Source organism: Cnephaeus nilssonii, assembly GCF_951640355.1.
Source record: "Cnephaeus nilssonii genome assembly, chromosome: 14".
Classification (NCBI taxonomy): Eukaryota; Metazoa; Chordata; class Mammalia; order Chiroptera; family Vespertilionidae; genus Cnephaeus; species Cnephaeus nilssonii.
In genome coordinates, this window is record NC_137085.1 from 766,886 (window position 1) to 788,174 (window position 21,289).

General features: G+C 65.8%; 1 protein-coding gene across 5 annotated transcripts in view; it reads right to left on the reverse strand.

Moving 5' to 3' along the window:
* The window catches only part of EXD3 (exonuclease 3'-5' domain containing 3), a 49,858-nt gene that overhangs the window by 9,943 nt on the left and 18,626 nt on the right, over window positions 1–21,289 (reverse strand). For 2 of the 5 annotated variants that reach the window (XM_079790403.1, XM_079790407.1), the window contains exons 9-20: window positions 18,455–18,555; window positions 12,453–12,526; window positions 12,320–12,358; window positions 11,088–11,254; window positions 10,650–10,773; window positions 10,215–10,425; window positions 10,007–10,116; window positions 9,312–9,678; window positions 8,878–8,942; window positions 8,452–8,613; window positions 3,511–3,564; window positions 2,741–2,872 (exon numbers count right to left, since the gene is read on the reverse strand). In XM_079790403.1, coding sequence (XP_079646529.1) covers window positions 2,741–2,872; window positions 3,511–3,564; window positions 8,452–8,613; window positions 8,878–8,942; window positions 9,312–9,678; window positions 10,007–10,116; window positions 10,215–10,425; window positions 10,650–10,773; window positions 11,088–11,254; window positions 12,320–12,358; window positions 12,453–12,526; window positions 18,455–18,555 — 1,606 coding nt within the window. Of the gene's footprint in view, window positions 1–2,740; window positions 2,873–3,510; window positions 3,565–8,451; window positions 8,689–8,877; window positions 8,943–9,311; window positions 9,679–10,006; window positions 10,117–10,214; window positions 10,426–10,649; window positions 10,774–11,087; window positions 11,255–12,319; window positions 12,359–12,452; window positions 12,527–18,454; window positions 18,556–21,289 lie in introns of all 5 variants that reach the window. The other 3 variants (XM_079790404.1, XM_079790405.1, XM_079790406.1) reach the window with 3 other exon arrangements.

The following is a 21,289-nucleotide window of genomic DNA, read 5'->3' on the forward strand; positions in this document are numbered from 1 at the left end:
CCGCGGGCTGGGCGCTCACCGCAGGGGACCGAGGGCAGTAAAAATAGACGCTGCGCCGGCCGTGTCAGGGTTCGTGCGTAGGCTTTTTTTTTTTTTTAACTCAAATTTCTTTGATAAAATATTTTCCCATGGACAGCACTGGGAACGTGCTCCTGGCAGCGGCCGCGGGCGGACAGTCCCGGCCCCATGGCCGGCTGCGGGGCCGCACCCCGCCCTCCGCGAGGAGCCCACCGCCCGGACCCGCCCCGTGGCTCGAAGGGCTCCCCGTCCCACCGCCGGCCGCCCAGAAATCGCATGCCCGCCGTGCCCAGGGCACCCCACGCGCAGCGGCCACCGCCGGGGTCAGGTGCTGGGCGCTGGGGGTGCAGGGCTGCAGATGCCCCAGCCCCGACGCCTCTCCCACCTTCACGCACTCGCGGGTGCCCCGGCGCCAGCCCGGGCGGGAGGCCGGCTCTGGGAACGCTCGTGCTCAGTGCGTTTCCCTCTGGGAACGGCACCGAAATAGCAGAAGGAAGGGAAGGAATGGAAAGGGCCCGGCGGCCCGGCGGCAGCTCTCCAGGGAGGCGGCAGCTCTGGCCAGGGCGGGGCAGGGGGCGCGGAGCCAGCGTCCAGGGCACTCGGGCTGGGCTGGCGGGGCACGGCAGAGCCCGAGGGCACCGCTCCACCGCCAGCGCCCTCTCACGTCCAGACCGCGTCGGAGCAGGCCCAGCCTCCCGTGCGGGTGGGGGCAGGGCCGGCCTCAGCCTACCGCCTCGGGGCACCGTGTGGCACCGGTGCTGGGAGTTCTGGGCCTGTTGGCGTCCCCCTGGGAGGCCTCGGGCCCCCCTGGCCGCACTGGGCAGGGCGCTCAGCTGCTGGGGAGGCCACACGGGGCTCGGAGCGCAGCAGTGGGAGCGAGGCCGAGGCCTCCTGGACCCACAGGTGCCCCTGCCGCTGGGCAGGACGCTGCTGCCCCCGTGGTGGGGACCCGGCTCGGCCTCAGCACTGATGCACACAGCGCCCCCCCCCCGCCCCCCCACGCCTCCCTGGTCACCAGGCCGGGTTCAAGTTTAGAAAGCCTGGCTTCTCAGCGATCCCCTTCTCCGCTCAGCTGGCCCTATGCATGCCCACCTTTCGGGGGCCTTGTGGACCCCCCCAAACACCTGCCTGACACCCAGGGGTCCTGCCCGGGCCACCTGCCTGTCTCCTCGGGGCTGAGCCCGGCGGGGGGCTGTGGCCAGCTGTGCTTCAGTGGCTCCGCAGGCCCGAGGGTCCCCGCTTCCTGACAAAGACAACCGGGCGCCGGTGTCTGGCCTCACCCCACGCTGCCATCACCTACTGCCCGGGCAGCGCCAGCACCCACGGGGGCCACGCACACAGGTCTCCGCCCGGGACCCCACCCCCTTCCCACCGCGGCCTCTCACGCCAGTCAGGGCAGCTGCACCGTCCCCACCTCCTCGCCAGTGACCACGTGCCTGCGGGATGCAATTCGCCAACCCCCACCCGACCCCCACGCCCCATGCCAGGTGTCCCAACCCCCCTCCACTCCAAACCCAGGGCCCAGCCCCAGCCCCGTCCCTCCCACGGACTCAGCCTGAAACCTGGGAACCTGGCCACACACGTCCATCCGACTGACCCTCCGCCCCGCGCCGGCTACAGCTGCACGCCCCCCCTCTGCCCTGTCAGACACCCCAAGTCCGTGCACTTCTGCCGCTGAGCACTGCCCGCCCCACGGCCACCAGGGGGAGCTCTGCCTCCCGCCCTGGAGTCAGCCCCTGCCCCCCAGGCTCCCTCCCAGCCCGCGGGGCCTCGGCCAGGGGCCGTGGGTACAGGCCTGCTGGAGGCCGCCCTCCAGGCCTGGCTCTCGAGTGCTGATGGACATCAGGTTGCTCCCCAGCACGTGCTTCCCAGGGCGCCAGAGGGGCCTTCCTCCCAGCTCCCCAACGTCCTGTTTTTTCTGAAAAGCTCATTAACATGCCTCCCCGCTTCTGGGAGGTCCCGGGGCCTTGACAGCGCCCGCCCCCCTCTGGTCCCCAGCCGAAGGGGCGGCCGGAGCGGCTCCGCTGCCCGTGGCCCCGTGGCCCCGGCAGGGCAGGGCCCGCCTGACACAGGCCTCCCCTTCCTTCCTTCCTCACGCTCTGCGGGGCGGCTGGAGGGGCTGCTGCTGCAACCAGCCCTCCTCATGGGGGCCCGCATTCCAGAAGGCTCTGCACCAGGAGCCCCGGCCCAGCCCTAGGGCCAGCTGAAAGGCTGCGCCCCCCCTCAGCCAGGCAACCCCCAGGCGGGCAGGGGCTCAGAGCTCAGAGGCCCGGGCGGCAGGGAGGGTGAGTCAGCACAGGGCGCCCAGGCCCGACCCCTCTCGGGTCTTAACCCAGGATCCGGCCCCACCTGGGACTTACTCACCCGGGCCCTCCGGACGCCCGGGGGACCCAGGAGCCCGTGGCTGCCCCGCCAGCCCGACGGCTTCCCAGGCTCCCTTCCCTCCACCCGGAGGCCCGGCGGAGGCCGGCCCGGCGAGGACAGTCCCGGGGCCTAACGGATGTCACTGCCTCTGAGCGGCTCCCCTGCCCGCAGCCGCCTGGCCCTGGCTACAGTGCCCCCTGCAGCCCGCAGCCGCCTGGCGTGGGGTGTGGGGGTCGGGCGGGCAGGAGAGGAGAACACGACGCAGCGGCGACAGCTCAGATGAGCAGAAAGGCTCAGGCAGGTGGCCTCGGTGTCCAGCCAGGACTCCCGGGCCGAGGCAGGCGGGGGCGCGACCCACCTGGCAGCGGCTGAAGATGTCCGCGTGGGTGACGCGCACGTTGAAGTGTCTGAGCACAGCCTTGGCCTGCTGCGGGGCCTTGAGGTTGCAGTCCACCCAGAGGCAGCGCCCAGCCCCGACCTGGGCCCGGAGCTGCGGAGAGATCGGCTGCTGAGCTCAGAACTGGCCCGGCCGCCCTGCCCCCCAGCTCCCCTGCCCCCAGCACCCCTTCTCCCAGCCCCTCTGCTCCCCATCCCCCAGCTTCCCGGTCCCTCAGCCCCCCTTCCCACAGCCCCCCTTCCTCCAGCTCCCCAGCCCCCCTGTCCCCCGTCCCCCTAACCCCCCTGTCTCCCAGCCCCCCTGCCCCCAGCCCCCCTTCTCCCAGCCCCTCTGCTCCCCAGCCCCCAGCTTCCCAGTCCCCCAGCCTCCCTTCCTCCAGCTCCCCAGCCCCCCTTCCCCCTAACCTCCCTGCCCCCCTTCTCCCAGCCCCCCAAGTCTCCAGCCTCCCTTCCCCCAGCCTCCCAGCCCCCCTGTCCCCTCTTCCCCTTCCCCTCTAAACCCCTGATCCCAGCCCCCCTGCCCCCCAGCCCCCCTGCCTCCCAACCCCCCTTCTCCTAGCCCCCCTGCCCCCCCAGTCCCCCTTCTCCCAGCCCTCCTGCCCCCCAGTCCCCCTGCCCCCCAGCCCCAGGCCCACGAGCTTCCCCTTGGCCCACCCAGGACGCCAGTGGGCCGGTGGCCACAGCAGAGCGGAGTTGGGGTGCGAGGGGCAGGGCCTGCAGGGGTGTCCTCACCGTGTGGTATGGCAGCCCCGACGTCAGGATGATCCTGCCCTCCTGCCTGGCCACCTGTGAGGAGGCAAGACCACCTGGTGAGGGCACCTGCCCGGGACCGGCTGCTGCTGCCCCCCGTCGCCTCTGCCCGGGACCAGGGCAGCGTGGGCCCTCAGCACGAGGCCTGGGTGCTGCCTCGTGGTGTAGATTTGGTCTTAGAATTGTGCCAAGATCTCACGTGGCTGCAGACAAAACCAAATCTGAATGCAACCTCTGAACATCCAGGGGAGGTGAAAGCTGAACCCCGAGAGAGAGGTGCCGCAGAGACAGGGAGACGCACTCTGGCCACGCAGCTCCGGGGCCACGCGCAGACCACGGCGAGCGCCCGGGGAATCCCGCGGTTGGCGACTGCACCGTGGTCACCCCGAGTGTCCCCCTGAGTGTCCGTGTGCAACGGCGACAGGGCCGATGCAGCGTGAGGCCTCTCAGCTGAGAGGAGATGTGGTCTGAAATCCATCTGACTGTGCAATGAGCCCCAGACCTGAAAGGAAGCCTTCAGCCTAGGCTCCTGGTGTGTTACATGCATGTACGTGTGTATTACACGTATGTACGTATGTATTTCATCCCTGTCTACTGCAGAGGCCTGAAACAAGAGCCAGCCCTGTGCCCTGGACAGTGTGGCTCAGGGTTAGAGCGTCGGCCTGGGCACCGGAGGGTCCCGGGTTCGATTCCAGTCAAGGGCACGTCCCTGGGTTGCAGGTTCCACCCCGGCCCCGGTCAGGGGTGGGTGCTGTGTCTCTCACATCCATGTTTCTCTCTCTTCCTCCCTCCCTGCCTCCCTTCCACTCTCTCTAAAAACCAATGGAAACAGCATCCTTGGGAGAAGATGAACAGACACACACAGCCCACCTGGAGCGCCATGGAACGGCCACCTGGGCCACAGCGCGGCTCCCCACACCGAGAGCCGCGAGCACAGCTGTTGGGTCAGGAATCCGTTTTAAAGTGAAAGCTAAACGCCCCCGGCCCCTCTAACACCCTCTAAGAACGCGTACGTCAGCCACGGGACTGTGACGTCACTCAGACGTGATTAGAACGGGAAGTGGAGTGCGGGGAAAGGACGCGAAGATACGTTTATGGTCTGGACTGTTTGCACCAAAGTTTAAAGGCTGAAAACCACAGAGCCGAGCACTCGCTCGGAAATAACCCCGAGAAAGCAAAGGAAGGAAGCGATGAAGACAAGAGTGGAAGTTACAGAGAGGACCAACACGCCACAGGGAGGACCGACACGCCACCGAGAGGACCGACACGCCACAGGGAGGACCAACACGCCACCGGGAGGACCAACACGCCACCGGGAGGACCAACACGCCACAGGGAGGACCAACACGCCACCGGGAGGACCAACACGCCACCGGGAGGACCAACACGCCACCGGGAGGACCAACACGCCACAGGGAGGACCAACACGCCACAGGGAGGACCAACACGCCACCGGGAGGACCAACACGCCACAGGGAGGACCAACACGCCACAGGGAGGACCAACACGCCACCAGGAGGACCAACACGCCACAGGGAGGACCAACACGCCACCAGGAGGACCAACACGCCACAGGGAGGACCGACACGCCACCGAGAGGACCGACACGCCACAGGGAGGACCAACACGCCACCGGGAGGACCAACACGCCACAGGGAGGACCAACACGCCACCGGGAGGACCAACACGCCACAGGGAGGACCAACACGCCACCGGGAGGACCAACACGCCACAGGGAGGACCAACACGCCACCGGGAGGACCAACACGCCACCGGGAGGACCAACACGCCACCGGGAGGACCAACACGCCACCGGGAGGACCAACACGCCACCGGGAGGACCAACACGCCACAGGGAGGACCAACACGCCACCGGGAGGACCAACACGCCACAGGGAGGACCAACACGCCACAGGGAGGACCAACACGCCACCGGGAGGACCAACACGCCACAGGGAGGACCAACACGCCACAGGGAGGACCAACACGCCACCAGGAGGACCAACACGCCACAGGGAGGACCAACACGCCACCAGGAGGACCAACACGCCACAGGGAGGACCAACACGCCACAGGGAGGACCAACACGCCACCGAGAGGACCAACACGCCACCGGGAGGACCAACACGCCACCGAGAGGACCAACACGCCACAGGGAGGACCAACACGCCACAGGGAGGACCAACACGCCACCGAGAGGACCAACACGCCACAGGGAGGACCAACACGCCACAGGGAGGACCAACACGCCACAGGGAGGACCAACACGCCTCAGGGAGGACCAACACGCCAAGTGCTCCTGGCTTGAAAAGACCGTGAGGTGGACAGGCCTGGAGGCCGCCGGCGCGAGGCCGCTGTCCCCTCTGGCGCCTCCTGGAGAAAGGCCCGGGCACCAGCGTGGCTGCAGGACGCAGCCTGGGGCGGACCAAAGGAGCAGCACGCCCCTCCGAGCCCGGCCCGAGCGCCTGCGGGGGGTCAGCGCCTGCGGGGGGTCAGCGCCTGTGGGGGGTCAGCGCCATCGCGGGGGGCTCAGCGCCATCGTGGGGGGCTCAGCGCCATTGCGGGGGGTCAGCGCCATCGCGGGGAGGCTCCATGTCACTCGGCTGCGGGAAGGGAGAGGGGGCGTCCCGCTTGTCTCTAAGGCCCGGGGACAAGGTGACAGGAAGGAACATTCCGCCTGGACGGGCTCCTGAGATGGGCCCCCAACAGGGACCGCCTGACGGCCAGCATCGCCCCCTCACGGGCACTGGGCACGGCCCATTTCTGCCATGTCCACCGGGGCTCCTTGAGCCGTCTTTCCCGCTGGAGGCCCATCAGACTGGAGGCCCATCAGATTGGAGGCCCATCAGACTGGAGGCCCATCAGATCGGAGGCCCATCAGATCGGAGGCCCATCAGATCGGAGGCCCATCAGATCGGAGGCCCATCAGACTGGAGGCCCCATCAGACTGGAGGCCCATCAGACTGGAGGCCCCATCAGACTGGAGGCCCCATCAGACTGGAGGCCCATCAGACTGGAGGCCCCATCAGACTGGAGGCCCATCAGACTGGAGGCCCATCAGATTGGAGGCCCATCAGATCGGAGGCCCATCAGACTGGAGGCCCATCAGACTGGAGGCCCCATCAGACTGGAGGCCCCATCAGACTGGAGGCCCATCAGACTGGAGGCCCCATCAGACTGGAGGCCCATCAGACTGGAGGCCCATCAGATCGGAGGCCCATCAGACTGGAGGCCCATCAGACTGGAGGCCCATCAGATTGGAGGCCCATCAGATCGGAGGCCCATCAGATTGGAGGCCCATCAGATTGGAGGCCCATCAGATTGGAGGCCCATCAGACTGGAGGCCCATCAGATTGGAGGCCCATCAGACTGGCGGCCCATCAGATCGGAGGCCCATCAGATTGGAGGCCCATCAGACTGGCGGCCCATCAGACTGGAGGCCCATCAGACTGGAGGCCCATCAGACTGGAGGCCCATCAGATTGGAGGCCCATCAGACTGGAGGCCCATCAGACTGGAGGCCCATCAGATTGGAGGCCCATCAGACTGGAGGCCCATCAGACTGGAGGCCCATCAGACTGGCGGCCCATCAGATCGGAGGCCCATCAGACTGGAGGCCCATCAGACTGGAGGCCCATCAGATTGGAGGCCCATCAGACTGGAGGCCCATCAGACTGGAGGCCCATCAGACTGGCGGCCCATCAGATCGGAGGCCCATCAGACTGGAGGCCCATCAGACTGGAGGCCCATCAGATTGGAGGCCCATCAGACTGGAGGCCCATCAGATCGGAGGCCCATCAGACTGGAGGCCCATCAGATCGGAGGCCCATCAGACTGGAGGCCCATCAGATTGGAGGCCCATCAGATCGGAGGCCCATCAGACTGGAGGCCCATCAGATTGGAGGCCCATCAGATCGGAGGCCCATCAGATCGGAGGCCCATCAGATCGGAGGCCCATCAGATTGGAGGCCCATCAGACTGGAGGCCCATCAGATTGGAGGCCCATCAGATCGGAGGCCCATCAGATCGGAGGCCCATCAGATCGGAGGCCCATCAGATTGGAGGCCCATCAGACTGGAGGCCCATCAGATTGGAGGCCCATCAGATCGGAGGCTGATTTCAGCAGCACTTGGAGGACTCGGCCTGAGGACCGTGCCTGGAGCTGCTGGGCACCGACCTCTGTGCCACATGGAGTCGCCCAGAGGAGCAGAAGCCACGGACACGGACTCACTGCCAGGGACCGGGGGGGGGAGGGGGGCTGCCGGGGAGCGCCGTGCCCACACGGGGACGCTCCTCTCACTGTGGCTCCTGTTTGCCAAGACCTTGGAGCGGGCCTGGCCCTTGGTGCCGCGTCCTCTGACCTTCCGTTCTCCCGTGGCCACTCCGCCGCCTCTGCAGGCCACGCCTCGGGAACGGTCACTGCCTTGTGACCTCCTGCCACGTGGCCAGGCAGGGCTCCCGGCTCGGGGCAGTGCCCCGCCCGAGCCCCCGGCGGCCCCGAGGTGCTTCGTTTGTGAGCGTGACCCCAGCTCTCAGAGAAAGGAACAGAGAGTGAGCCCACGTGGCCTTTCAAACGAAATGCCCGCCGGCCCCTCGGAGTTTCGATGGGGACGCGCCGCTGGGAAGGTTAGAGGGACGTGACGGCTCCCGTCGCTAAGAACGTTCCTGGGGGAGATGCCTGGGGCGCACCTGCTCACGGAGCCGCAAGGCAGGCCATGGGAGTGGGCCGCTGCTCGTGGGCGCGGGCAGCAGGCACGGCTGACGGATTCGGGGGAACGGGGGTACAGTGGCCCAGAGACCGGGGCCAGGAAGGCTCAGCCACAGCTGCGTCCGGGCTCCGGGGCGTCCACGCCGCGGCTCCGCGGCGCCCAGCAGAGCCCGGGGATGGGACACGGGGCTGAGGCCGGGGAGCCCTGCCGCTCACCTCGGCCGCCCGGCGGTGGTCCTCGCTGTTGCCCAGCGCCAGCACGTCGGCGCCCAGGAGGCGCAGGCTGCGCGCCAGCCCCTGCAGCATGTTGTCACACACCACGCGGAAGGCCCGGGCCGGGATCTCCGGGGCGGCGCCCTCGACCTCAGCCACCGGCACCTGCAACACAGCCCCACTCAGCAGCCGGCCGCCCCCTGGCCTCGGGGGGAGGGTGGTCCCAGGGCTGAGAGGTGGCTTTTTTTTTTTAAATATTTTATTGATTGCAGAGAGGAAGGGAGAGAGAGAGAGAGAGAGAGAGAGAGAGAGAGAGAGAGAGAGAGAGAAACATCAATGAGAGAGAATCATTGACCAGCTGCCTCCTGCACGCCCCCTACTGGGGATCAAGTCCACAACCCGAGCACGAGCCCTGACTGGGAATCGAACCGTGACCTCCTGGTTCATAGGTTGATGCTCAACCACTGAGCCACGCCGGCCGGCCGGGCTGGTCGCTTTTTAAAAAAAAAAAATTGTAAAGAGAATCGCGAGCAATGAGCTCAATGCAGAAAACAGATAAAATGATAGTCACCCACACGAGATCCTGAGAGGACCCTGCTCAGTCCCTGGGGGTCCCGTGGGCCCTGAAGTGGGGTTCAGGGAGCACACAGGCACAGCCAGATGCTGCCCTGGACCTCGTGGGGGCCGGGGACACCCAGGCCTGGTGTCGGGAGGGGCTGGGACCCCCTCCAGGAAACTGCCCACACTCTGGGCTCCTCTCCGGGTGGAGGAACCCAGGCCCCCCCACCCCAGGCCCCCCCACCCCGGGCCTCCACCCACACCAGGACCCAAGCTCCTATGGAGGGACCCCCGTCTCCAGTCACCTGCTGGGGTGGGGCGGAGGCCTCCTGTGGGCCGGGCGGCTCCGGGCTCCTGGCCAGGTCCCCCGCCAGGCGGAAGCGGGCGGGCTCTCTGCACAGCGCCCAGTACACCTCCAGCAGGCAGTAGGCATCGGCAGCTGGGGGCAGGGGCAGCCTTAGCCTCCCGCCAGGGGGCTGGGGGGGGGGCAGGGAGGGCAGGGCACGTACCCGCGTACAGCAGCTGCCCCTCGGCCAGGGGCCGCCGGTCCCAGTTGGAGAGCTGCTGCGCCTTGTCCAGGGGCCTGCCCAGCACCTGCTGCACCAGGAGGCTGAGGCCCCGCGGCCCCGGAGCCCGGTCCACGCCCGGCGCAGGCCCATCGGCCTCCCGGATCTGCCAAGACAGTGCGGGGTGAGGCCCGCCAGGGGAGGATGGCACGGCCCACGCCTCACTGCCCTGCGCCAGTGGTCCGTGCGGGGACGGAGGGACGAGGGTCTGGGGCTGTGGTCCCCGCCCACCTGCCAGTTCTGGGTTCGTGCTGAGAGCTCCTGCGAGGAGCCCAGAGCAGGGCTGGCTCCGGAGGAACCGTGGGCACATGCAGGGACACCCTTGGGGGTCCTGCCCTCTGGGCCCTGGTCACCGTGGTCAGGGGCAGGGCTGGGGTGGGACGGCCTGAGAAGATGGACCGAGCCTGTGGGCCCGCCCGCCCCGTGGCGCTCACCCGCCCGTGCACGGGCAGCAGGTCCAGGCCCCCCTGCAGCTGCTCAGGCGCGTGGGCCAGGGCGGGGCAGGAGGCCGCCAGCCTCTTCAGGTCGCCTGCCATCCCATAGCCTGTGGGCAGGCCCAGAGGGTGAGGGCACCGAGGACGGGGCCGACTCCCCCGCACCCCCGGGCGGGCTTGGCCGGAGCCGGGGGCAGGCCGCGCTTACCCAGCTTGGTGATGGACGGGTCTGAGAGCAGCCGGGACACCAGCCCGGAGAGGGCCCGGGACGCCTGCCCGTCCGCCGGCTGCGTGAGCGTGAGCAGGTCCAGCAGGAACACGCGGCCCGGCACGGCCAGCTGCAGGAGTGACGCCGGGGGCGGGTCCCAGGTGCCGAAGGAAGGCCTCCACTCCAGGTCCAGGCCGACCACCTGGCCGGGCTGCAGACAGAGGTGGTCTGAGCGGGCGCAGCCGGCCGGGGGGGGAGGGGGGCTGTTGGGAGGCCTGGCCGCCCTGTGAACCCCGCGTGCGTGAGGCTGCCCCGCCCTCCGCACAGCAGGGCCGAGCCGTGAACCGGCGGTGCGTGTGCCCCGCTGTGGGGCGCGGGGACGAGGCAGGTGTGGACGGAGCCCACGGCCTCGACGGGCAGCCCCTCGTGACCCACCTGCAGGAGCTCCGCCTCGTGCCTGGCCAGCTCCTCCCACGAGGCCAGGACGCGGACGTCCTTCCTGGCGATGGGCAGCTGGTAGTAACGGCCCGTCGTGTCCTCGACGGGCGCCTCCGCCGTCCTAGGAGGAGGCAGCGCTGGCACCTGCTGTCCCGGGGTCCCCCCCCCCCCCCCACGTCCTGGCCTGACTGGGCGGGGTCTGCCCTCCATCCTCCTCCCACAGGCCTCTGTGGGCGTGAGAGCTTCCTGGGGTGTGCGGCCCAGATGCGGGGCTCCCCAGGAGGGACCTGTCTCCCGTGCTCTGCTTGTCTGCTCGCTGGGAAGGGGGTGTGCACCCCATTCCTGGTTTCCTGTTTCTGATTTCCAAACCGCTGGCATATAAACCCCAGGGACAGGGGCCCGCGTCCCCCTCGCGGCCCCCAGCCTGGGGCTCACCTGCCCTGGAGCCTGAGCCGGCGGAGCTCCGTGGCCGCCGTGGCCGGCAGCCACTCCTCGGGCAGCGACAGGTCCAGCGCACACCGGGCCACCGTGGCCGCGTCAGCGCGAGAGGCCAGCAGCCGCAGCAGCCGGCCCTGCAGCCACTCGCTGGACCCCACCAGGCCCTGGGGACAGGCAGGGTGGCTGTACCGCCGGCTCTGCGGGCGGGGAGTGGGTGCAGACCCCGAAGCCCCCGCCCAGACCTCACCCTTCAGCCGGGCGCAGCCTCAGAGGGGGGCTGTCTGTCCCGAGGCCAGTGGCTCCCGGGACGAGAGGTGGGCTGCAGGCCGCTGTCCTGAGCCGCTGCGGCCGCTGCACCCACAGCCGGTCGACGGTCCCCTGCCCACCCCCGCCGGGCCCTCTCCCGCTGCCGTGCTTGCGGGCCCTGCCAGCACCTCCTCTCGGCCGGGGCCTGCGACCAGCACGTGGCTGGGCCCCGCTCCTCCCCACCCCCTCCCGCGGGCAGCTCCCAGCCGCCCGGCCGCCCCACACCAGCGTCCGCTCAGCCCCCCCCATGGCTCTGCCCCCGCAGCCTGGGGCCTCCGCTTCCCGCGGCCACAGGTTCCCACGCGGACAATATGTGGAAACCCTCCGCGTTCTTCAGGATGTCCGCGGCCCCGCGCCGCTGGCACCGGGACTGCCTTCCGGGCCTCGCCTGGGGTCCACGTTCCTCTCCGGTGACTCACCCCCCCCACCCCCACCCCCTGATCCAGGGCGGCTCAGCACTGCCCCCCACTGGATGCCACTCAGACACCAGATAGTGTCAGCCCATCTGGGAGGGCGGTGACCAACTCCATGACCAGGCCCTGTGCACCCTGCACCCGGTCCCCACCCCCCAAGGCCACTGCAGCCCTGTGCTGGGATGACCCGGGGTCAGGGGGCAGCCCTGTGCTGTGATGACCCCGGGGTCAGGGGGCAGCCCTGTGCTGTGATGACCCCGGGGTCAGGGGGCAGCCCTGTGCTGTGATGACCCCGGGGTCAGGGGGCAGCCCTGTGCTGGGATGACCCGGGGTCAGGGGGCAGCCCCGCCTCCAGCACGGCCTGAAGGGCAGAGGCTGCTGGGAGGGAGGGGCCCTTCCTTGCCAACCTGTGGGGGCCTCGGACCACAGGCCTGGTCTGCAGACACTCGCTCCCGGGACGCCCCCGGCCCCCGTGAGGGCCCCCCAGCGGGGCCTCCTGCTCGGACTCACCCGCACGAAGTCAGCCCAGTCCTCCTGAGACAGGCTGCCCTGCAGGGACACCAAGGCCCTGTTCCAGCCGCAGCTCCGCACGCGCGGACACGGCCTCGCCGCCCCACCCGGCCCAGGCCCACGGCACACGCACCTCCACAAACCGCTTGTAGCACAGGTACCGCAGGGCCGCCAGGCGCTGCTGGGCCACAGCGTGGGGACATGCCGCTGAAGGAGAGGGCGGCTCAGCGCAGGTCTGCCGGCTCCCACGGCCCCACCCTGCTCCCCTCGGCCTCACCCCCTCCCCACGGCCCCACCCCCTCCCCACAGTCCCACCCCGCTCCCCACAGTCCCACCCCGCTCCCCTCGGCCCCACCCCGCTCCCCTCGGCCTCCCCCCCTCCCCCACGGCCTCACCCCCTCTCCCCACGGCCCCACCCCCGCTCCCCACGGCCCCACCCCCTCCCCACGGCCTCACCCCCTCCCCACGGCCTCACCCCCTCCCCACAGTCCCACCCCGCTCCCCTCGGCCCCACCCCGCTCCCCTCGGCCTCCCCCCCTCCCCCATGGCCCCACCCCCTCTCCCCACGTCCCCACCCCCTCTCCCCACGGCCCCACCCCCTCTCCCACGGCCCCACCCCCGCTCCCCACGGCCCCACCCCCGCTCCCCATGGCCCCACCCCCTCTCCCCACGGCCTCATCCCCTCTCCTCACCGCAGCCTCGGCCTCTGCTACCTCCCACCCACATCGGAGCCGCCCGCTCTTCAAGCCCCGAGGGTACTTGGGATGCCAACCCCCAGATTCTAACAGCCCAGCGAGTGCCGCCGAGTGAGAAAAGGGATCTGTAGCAAGTCTCCTGGCGGGGACGCTGCTGAGCACCAAGTAGCCAGAGAGGAGAGACACTTTCAGAGATGAGAAGTCAGCCCGGCCGCGGTGCTCAGTGGTTGAGCATCGACCTAGGAACCAGGAGGTCACGGTTCGATTCCCGGTCAGGGCACATGCCCGGGTTGTGGACTCCATCCCCAGTAGGGGGCGTGCAGGAGGCAGCTGATCAGTGATTCTCTCTCATCACTGATGTTTCTCTCTCTCCCTTCCTCTCTGAAATAAAACAATATATATTTAAAAAAAAATGAGAAGTTAAACGTCTTTGTAATGACACATTTCAACCGCACAAAGGACTCGAGTCATGCAAAGCCTGGCCAAGCCGGACAGGTCACTGAAATATGTCACACCGCGTGGGCACTAGAGCACACGTTTCTAATCAGCCCTGGGTAACAGCTAAACGCCAATAAGAACAACACGTCCTGAACTTGGGGGACGCACCTAAGGAGGAAGCAGGCGTAACCTCCAGTTTAGTGGGCGGGGCGGGCATTCAAGAGACAGGACCAAAAAAAGGCCAACGCAGGACAACAGAGCAAACTCAGCACGTGGACGGCCTCAAACTACCAGGTGCGCCGGTGAATAATGCGGATCTTTCCAATCGATGGAGTCACACGTGTGTTGATATACATGCGATTTGATATGTATGCTATTTTGTTGTATTGACAACAAGCTTCAAAACTTCTTATGTCACATTTTCTGAAGGTGTCAACATCATAGATATTTTTACACTTAAAAAATGTCGAATTTTGTGCCAAAAAAAGAGCATTTGCGGGAAGTTTTAATTCATTATTTTGAAGGAAAGTGCTGCTGAAAGTGATCGTATACTTCGGGAAGCTTATGGTGAACATGCTCCATCTCAAGACACTTGTGAGCGCTGGTTTAAACGCTTTAAAAGTGATGATTTTGATGCGAAAGACAAAGTACGCCCAGGTCAACCGAAAAAGTTTGAAGACCACAATGACAAGCATTATTAGATGAAAATGCATGTCAAACTCAAAAACAACTTACAGGAAGATTAAACATTGCTCAGTAAACAATTTCCGATCGTTTACAAGCAATGGGAAAGATTTTAAAGGAAGGAAAATGGGTGCCACATCAACTGAACGAAAGACAAATGGAAAACCAAAAAGTCGTCAGTAAAACGTTGCTTCAGCGGCATGAAAGAAAGTCTTTCATTGTGACTGGCAATGAAAAGTAGATTTACGTTGAGAATCCCAAACGCACAAAATCATGGGTTGATCCAGGTCAACCACCAACATCGACTGCAAGGCCAAATCGCTTAGGAAAGAAGACAATGCTCTGCGTTTGGTGGGATCGGGAAGGAGTGGTGTATTATGAGCTTCTAAAACCAGGTGAAGCTGTTAATACTGATCACTACCGACAACAAATAATCAATTTGAACCACGCTTTGATCGTGAAATGACCAGAATGGGCCAGAAGACACGGCAAAGTAATTTTGCTTCATGATGACGCACCAGCACACACTTCAAAACCAGTTAAAGACACGTTAAAAGATCTTGCCTGGGAAGTATGAACCCACCCGCCGTGTTCACCAGACCTTGCCCCTTCAGATGACCACTTGTTCTGATCGACGGCACACGCACTGTCTGAGCAGCACTTCAACACGAAGAAGTGAAAAATGGGGTCTCTGAATGGTTTGCCTCAAAACAAGAAAAGTCCTATTGGGACGGTACCCACAAATTACCTGTAAGGTGGGGGAAATGTGTAGCTAGCGATGGACATTACTCTGAATAAAGCACTTTTGATGTTTCTCTTGAAATTACCGTGTTTTCTTTGATTACAAAATCTGCATTATTAACTGGTTAATGGTTAATCCACATTACTAACCGGTTAATGGTTAATCCGCATTACTAACCGGTACACCTAGTACAACCTTCCGCACAGCAAGGGAACCAGCGGGAAATGAAGGGCAGCCTGCGGAGAGAATGCCTGCCCACCGATCAGAGACGGTGAGTATCCGAGACAATAAGGAACTCCCAGAACTCGACAGCAAAAAGCCAAACCGAACCACCCCTCCCCCAAACCACCGGGTGGAACAATGGGCAGCGAGTGAACAGACGGTTCCACGGGGACTGACAGGCAACCGTCCAGGAAAAGCTGCCCAACGCCACCCCCACCCGGCGATGCGGCGGGGACCACGAGGCCGCCTCGCTGCCGGAGTGACCACCGCGAAGCACAGGACACACGAGCTGGCGGCGTGGGGAGAAAGGGCGCGCTCGTGCCCCGTGGCGGGAACGGGAGTCGGTGCCCCTACGACGGTGACCGGCATGGAGGCTCCTCGGAAAAGGGGGACCAGAGCTCCCTTAGGGCCGGCCAGCCCCGCTCCGGCCACTTCTTCGGAGAAAGAGACACCGGGTCCCGAAGAGGTCCCGCCCCCGTGTTCACGCAGCACCACTCACAGGGTGCGGGCACAGAACAGCCTAAGCGCCCATCAGCCCACGAGCGACAGGCGTGCGTCACACTTAGGACGGACCATCGCTCGGCCGTTAGGGAGGACAGGAAACAGCAGAACGGAGCAAGTCCTGCCCTTCCTGCCGCGGGGTCACGGTCGTGCGGGCCCTGCCCGGGGCGGAGTCGGAGACACCCAGCTCACCGAGGAGGGGCGGCTGCCGGGGGGGGGGGGGGGGCGATGGAAGACGTCAGAAGGTCCACACTTCCAGGTAAGAGAGAAACGGCTTCCGGGGTGCAGCGACAGCAGGGCAGCCGAGGTTCACGCGCCTGCACCCACAGACGTCACATGCTTCCACACAGGAAGGACCTGCACCCACAGACGTCACACGCTTCCACACAGGAGGGACTAGCACCCACAGACGTCACATGCTCTCACACAGGAGGGACCTGCACCCACAGACGTCACACGCTCTCACACAGGAAGGACCTGCACCCACAGACGTCACACGCTCTCACACAGGAAGGACCTGCACCCACAGACGTCACACGCTCTCACACAGGAGGGACCTGCACCCAAAGACGTCACATGCTCTCACACAGAAAGGACCTGCACCCACACGCGTCACATGCTCTCACACAGGAAGGACTAGCACCCACAGACGTCACACGCTCTCACACAGGAGGAACCTGCACCCACAGACGTCACACGCTCTCACACAGGAAGGACCTGCACCCACAGACGTCACACGCTCTCACACAGGAAGGACCTGCACCCACAGACGTCACACGCTCTCACACAGGAGGGACCTGCACCCACAGACGTCACACGCTCTCACACAGGAAGGACCTGCACCCACAGACGTCACACGCTCTCACACAGGAAGGACCTGCACCCACAGACGTCACACGCTCTCACACAGGAGGGACCTGCACCCACAGGCGTCACATGCTCTCACACAGGAAGGACTAGCACCCACAGACGTCACACGCTCTCACACAGGAGGAACCTGCACCCACAGACATCACACGCTCTCACACAGGAAGGACCTGCACCCACAGACGTCACACGCTCTCACACAGGAGGGACCTGCACCCAAAGACGTCACATGCTCTCACACAGAAAGGACCTGCACCCACACGCGTCACATGCTCTCACACAGGAAGGACTAGCACCCACAGACGTCACACGCTCTCACACAGGAGGAACCTGCACCCACAGACGTCACACGCTCTCACACAGGAAGGACCTGCACCCACAGACGTCACACGCTCTCACACAGGAAGGACCTGCACCCACAGACGTCACACGCTCTCACACAGGAGGGACCTGCACCCACAGGCGTCACACAGACGTCACACACTCTCACATAGGAGGGACCTGCACCCACAGACGTCACACGCTCTCACACAGGAAGGACCTGCACCCACAGACGTCACACGCTCTCACACAGGAAGGACCTGCATCCACAGACGTCACACGCTCTCACACAGGAAGGACCTGCACCCACAGACGTCACACGCTCTCACACAGGAAGGACCTGCACCCACAGAGGTCACACGCTTCCACACAGGAAGGACCTGCACCCACAGATGTCATACGCTTCCACACAGGAAGGACCTGCACCCACGCGTGATGTCTGTGGGTGCAGGTCCACAGACATCACACGCTCCCACACAGGAAGAACCTGCACCCACAGACGTCACACGCTTCCACACAGGAAGGACTAGCACCCACAGACGTCACACGCTCTCACACAGGAAGGACCTGTACTCACAGGCGTCACACGCTCTCACACAGGAGGGACCTGCACCCACAGACGTCACACGCTCTCACACAGGAAGGACCTGCACCCATGTAGCTAAACTCACTGTGGGGCCATCTCACATGCGCATCACCGCGAGTCATCGTGTCGCACGGCTGAAACCAGTGCGACGCTATCGGGGAATCACATCTCAGAAAACCACCTTGGGGACAAAAGCCACAAGCTAGTCCTTTGGAAAAGCTAAAGCTTCCCGTGAGACCGGGCAGGAGGCGTGAGAAGAGAGGAAGAGAAGGCCGAAGGCCGCAGACGCTGGATGGCTGGAGGCGGCGGGCCTGAGAGCTGGGGCGACAGTCCGGGCGGGACGCAAACAGACACGCCCTGGGACACTCCCGGCCGAGGCGGAGCCCGAGGCTCGTGTCCAGGAGAGGAACCGGCTCTCAGGCCGTTAATTCCAACCCCAGACCCGCGACCTCGAGGAGAGGAGGGCTGCTGCCCATCTCCCATTCAGAGGCAGCGCAGCCTCGGACGCAGCACCGGCCCGGCGCCCTGGGGGCTGCGTGAGCCCGGACACACACCTCCCCCCAGAACAGCTGGCCCGCCGCCCGGCTGCCCCGGGAGCGCAAGGCTGTTTAACACGGAGAGCTCGGTCCAGGGCGCCGCCATGTCCACGGACCGACGTGAGCGGCCACGCCGTCCTGAGAGGCAGAAGGCCCGTGACAGAACTCCACGTCCACGCCTGACCAAGGCTCCGAACCCCGGAGCTGAACAGAGTCCCCATAAAACCGAATGGATACGGTGAACACGACACCGTCGGTAAGACTGCCTCGGCGGTGGATGAAAGGCAAGAATGCCCCTGACCAGTCATCCCGTGGGGAGGAGGCAGGAGTGGGGGAGGGCCCGGTGCAGGCCCCGCCTCCTAGGAGCCCCAGGTGGGCAGAGGGGCTCACAGACACCCCCCACCCCCACCCCGCTCTGTGACCAGGCCCGGGGGAGGGCTGCCGAGGGGAGCGGGCAGAGGCGGGAGATGACGCTGGGGCGGGTGGTCCCCGGCGGCCGGAGCACAGGTAGCCCCGGGCCGCGCAGGTGGGCGCCTCACTCACCGGGGTCCAGGCCGAAGCGCTTCTGCAGGCGCAGCACCTGCCGCGTCAGCACCCGGGGCCGCAGCTTCTCCAGCGTCGGGGGGGCCGCCTGTGGGTGCCGCCTGCGGAGAGACACGGCTCCTGCCCAGCCGCCCCTGCTTCACCAGCTCCCGTAAGCCCGGCCGTCTGGCTCAGGGGCTGAGCATCGACCTCTGAACCCGGAGGTCAGGGTTCCTTCCATTCCCAGTCAGGGCACACGCCAGGCTGTGGGCTCCGTCCCCAGCAGGAGGCAGCTGATGGACGATTCCCTCTCATCACTGGTGTTCCTCTCTCTCTCCCTCTCCCCTCCTCTCTGAGATCAATAAAAATCATACAAACAACAGCCCTGTAAGGTGTTCATTCCCATCAGCCACCCAGATGCACAGTCTTAAAGTCAGGCAGCTCCACGGGGCTCGCAGGAAAGGCGGCGCGTCAGCGCACCCGCCCGGCACCCGCCCGAGCGCCGTCCCTCCCCGCACACAGCTGCACTGGGACCTCCGGTCGTTCAGCTGTAGGTGTTCGCGTGCACGCCTCGCCTGGAAGGCCCTCCCCCGCCTCCCCCCAAACACAGACCCTGCGAGCTCCCGGGTCAGCCAGGCCGATTCACAGCTGTCTCCTCCCCGAGGGCGGACACTGTTGGGGTGGACACTGTCGGGGTGTGGCTTCCTGGGGACCGAGCCCCGCCCCCCCCCCCCAGGCCGTCAATACAGTGAGAGGCCCCTGCTCCCAGCGTGGCTGCTCCCCAGGCCCCGCAGAGATGTGTGTCCCCCCCGCCCCCTCTCCGGGCTGCAAATCCCAGAAGCTCCCCTCGATCCGGCCTGTCGGTTCCCACGTGAGCGGGCTGGGCTGGGCTGGGCGTGTTTCTGGAGATGGTGTGTCCCAGGCTGTTCTTGGTCTCCGTGAGGGAGACGGCCGAGGGGGACTGGGCTGGAAGGACCCCCAGCGTGGGGGTGCGGCTCCCGCTCTTTCTGAGGTTGGGCTGCCGTCCTCCCGCCGGGAAGGGCTGGCTGAGCTCCGTGGCGACGCCTCCCGCCCGATCGCCCTGTCTTCCTGGGATTCCCATCCCTTGGATGGTGGGCCTTCTTGAAAGAATCTCTTTTTTCCTCTTTTCTCCCCGATTTCCGTGCGGGGTCTTGGGATTCCTTCAAGTGCATCCTCCTAGCGCTCTGAGCTCCGCGCTCGCCTGGCGCCGTCAGGGGCCTGTCGGTTCCCACGTTCGCTCTTCAGCTCCCGCGAGGCCCGCGTCCCCACACCCTGGCTGTGCTCCGTGCCCGGGAGGCTTTTTAAAGTATAAATGTATTTTATTGGTTTCAGAGAGGAAGGGAGAGGAGACAGAACCATCAAAGAGACAGAACCATGGACCGGCTGCCCCTGCACGCCCCACACTGGGGACCGAGCCCAGCACCGGGCCCGGGCCCCGACCGGGAATCGAACCGAGACCTCGTGAGAGCTCACAGCAGTTTCCGAAGCCCCTGCGCTCCCCGGGTCCCCCCGCCCGGGCCACGTCGCTGTCTCACTGAGGAGCCTCGTCGATGGGCTGCTCTCGCCCAGTCACATGCGTGTGAGGTTCGTGCGCGCCCGCGGCGCCTGTGGAGAGGGGCCTGGCCGTGGCTGCGGGGGGTCAGTGCGGACTCACCCCGTCGGGTGGACCCGCTCACCCATCACCGCTCCGGGGGGTCTCGGTGGCCTCCAGGCGCTGGCGACTCTGCACCGAGCTCCCATCAGCCCCAGCGGCGCGCTGTGCGGACGAAGCTGTCAGCGCCTTGGGGACCCCGAGGAGGCAGTGCGGGCGCACGGGGAGGGTGTTTAGCTGCGTGAGAAGCCACCCCGCTGCCTTCCCGAGCGTCTGCACCCCTGCACCCCCCCCCCCAGGCGAGGCCCCTGCCGCTCCCGTCCTCCGGGGTCGTGGCCTTCTGTGGGCGTGGCCTTCCGTGGGCGTGGCCATGGCCTTCCGTGGGCGTGGCCTTCCGTGGGCGTGGCCATGGCCTTCCGGGGGCGTGGCCTTCCGTGGGCGTGGCCTTCCGTGGGCGTGTGGGCGCCTCGTATTGGCGTTTCCATTTCAACCCCTTGTGACTTAGGATGGGACGTCTTCTCAGGTGCTCGCTTCCACCTTTTTTGAAAATCCTCACCTGAGCATATGTTTATTGATTTTATTTTTTGTTTGTTTACTGATTTTAGAGAGAGGAGAGGAGGGAGAGAGGGAGAGAGAGAGAGAGAGAGAGAGAGACATCGATCGGTTGCCTCCCGTATGCACCCTCACCGGGGATCGAACCCGCAACCCGGGCCTGTGTCCTGACCGGGAACGGAACCGACGCCCAGGTGGATGCCTGACCCACTGGGCCCCGGCCCGGCTCCGCTCCGGCTCCCTCTGGACCACGTCCGATCCGCTCACTGAGGGTTGTCAGCCTTCCTGTGTCTTGTCCCTGAGATGCTGGCCAGCAGCTTTCCTTCCCCGACGCCCCTCACGTTTCCTGGGCGTCTGTCGGCGGGAGCACGCGTCCTTACCCCCGGAGAGAAGTCACCGCGAGGCCGTCTGGGGCTGAAGTTCCCCCGCGTCCAGTCTGAAGCCGCGTGTCGGATGTGTCAGCAGATACAGGCCTACTCGAACCTCCTCTCTGCCCGCGGCGGGGTTTGGCAGTTTGTTTTCCAAGACTTTGGTCTCTTCCATCTACACGGTCAGCGTGTGGGCCGCGCGTGGCCAGCCTCCCTCGTGGCCGCCGGATGTCGTGGGGCCCGGGCGATGCCTTGGCCCTGAGGAGGGTCGTTGGCACTTTCTCCTCCGGCTCCTCCGGCGGCTGCGCTGGCATCGTCCTCAGA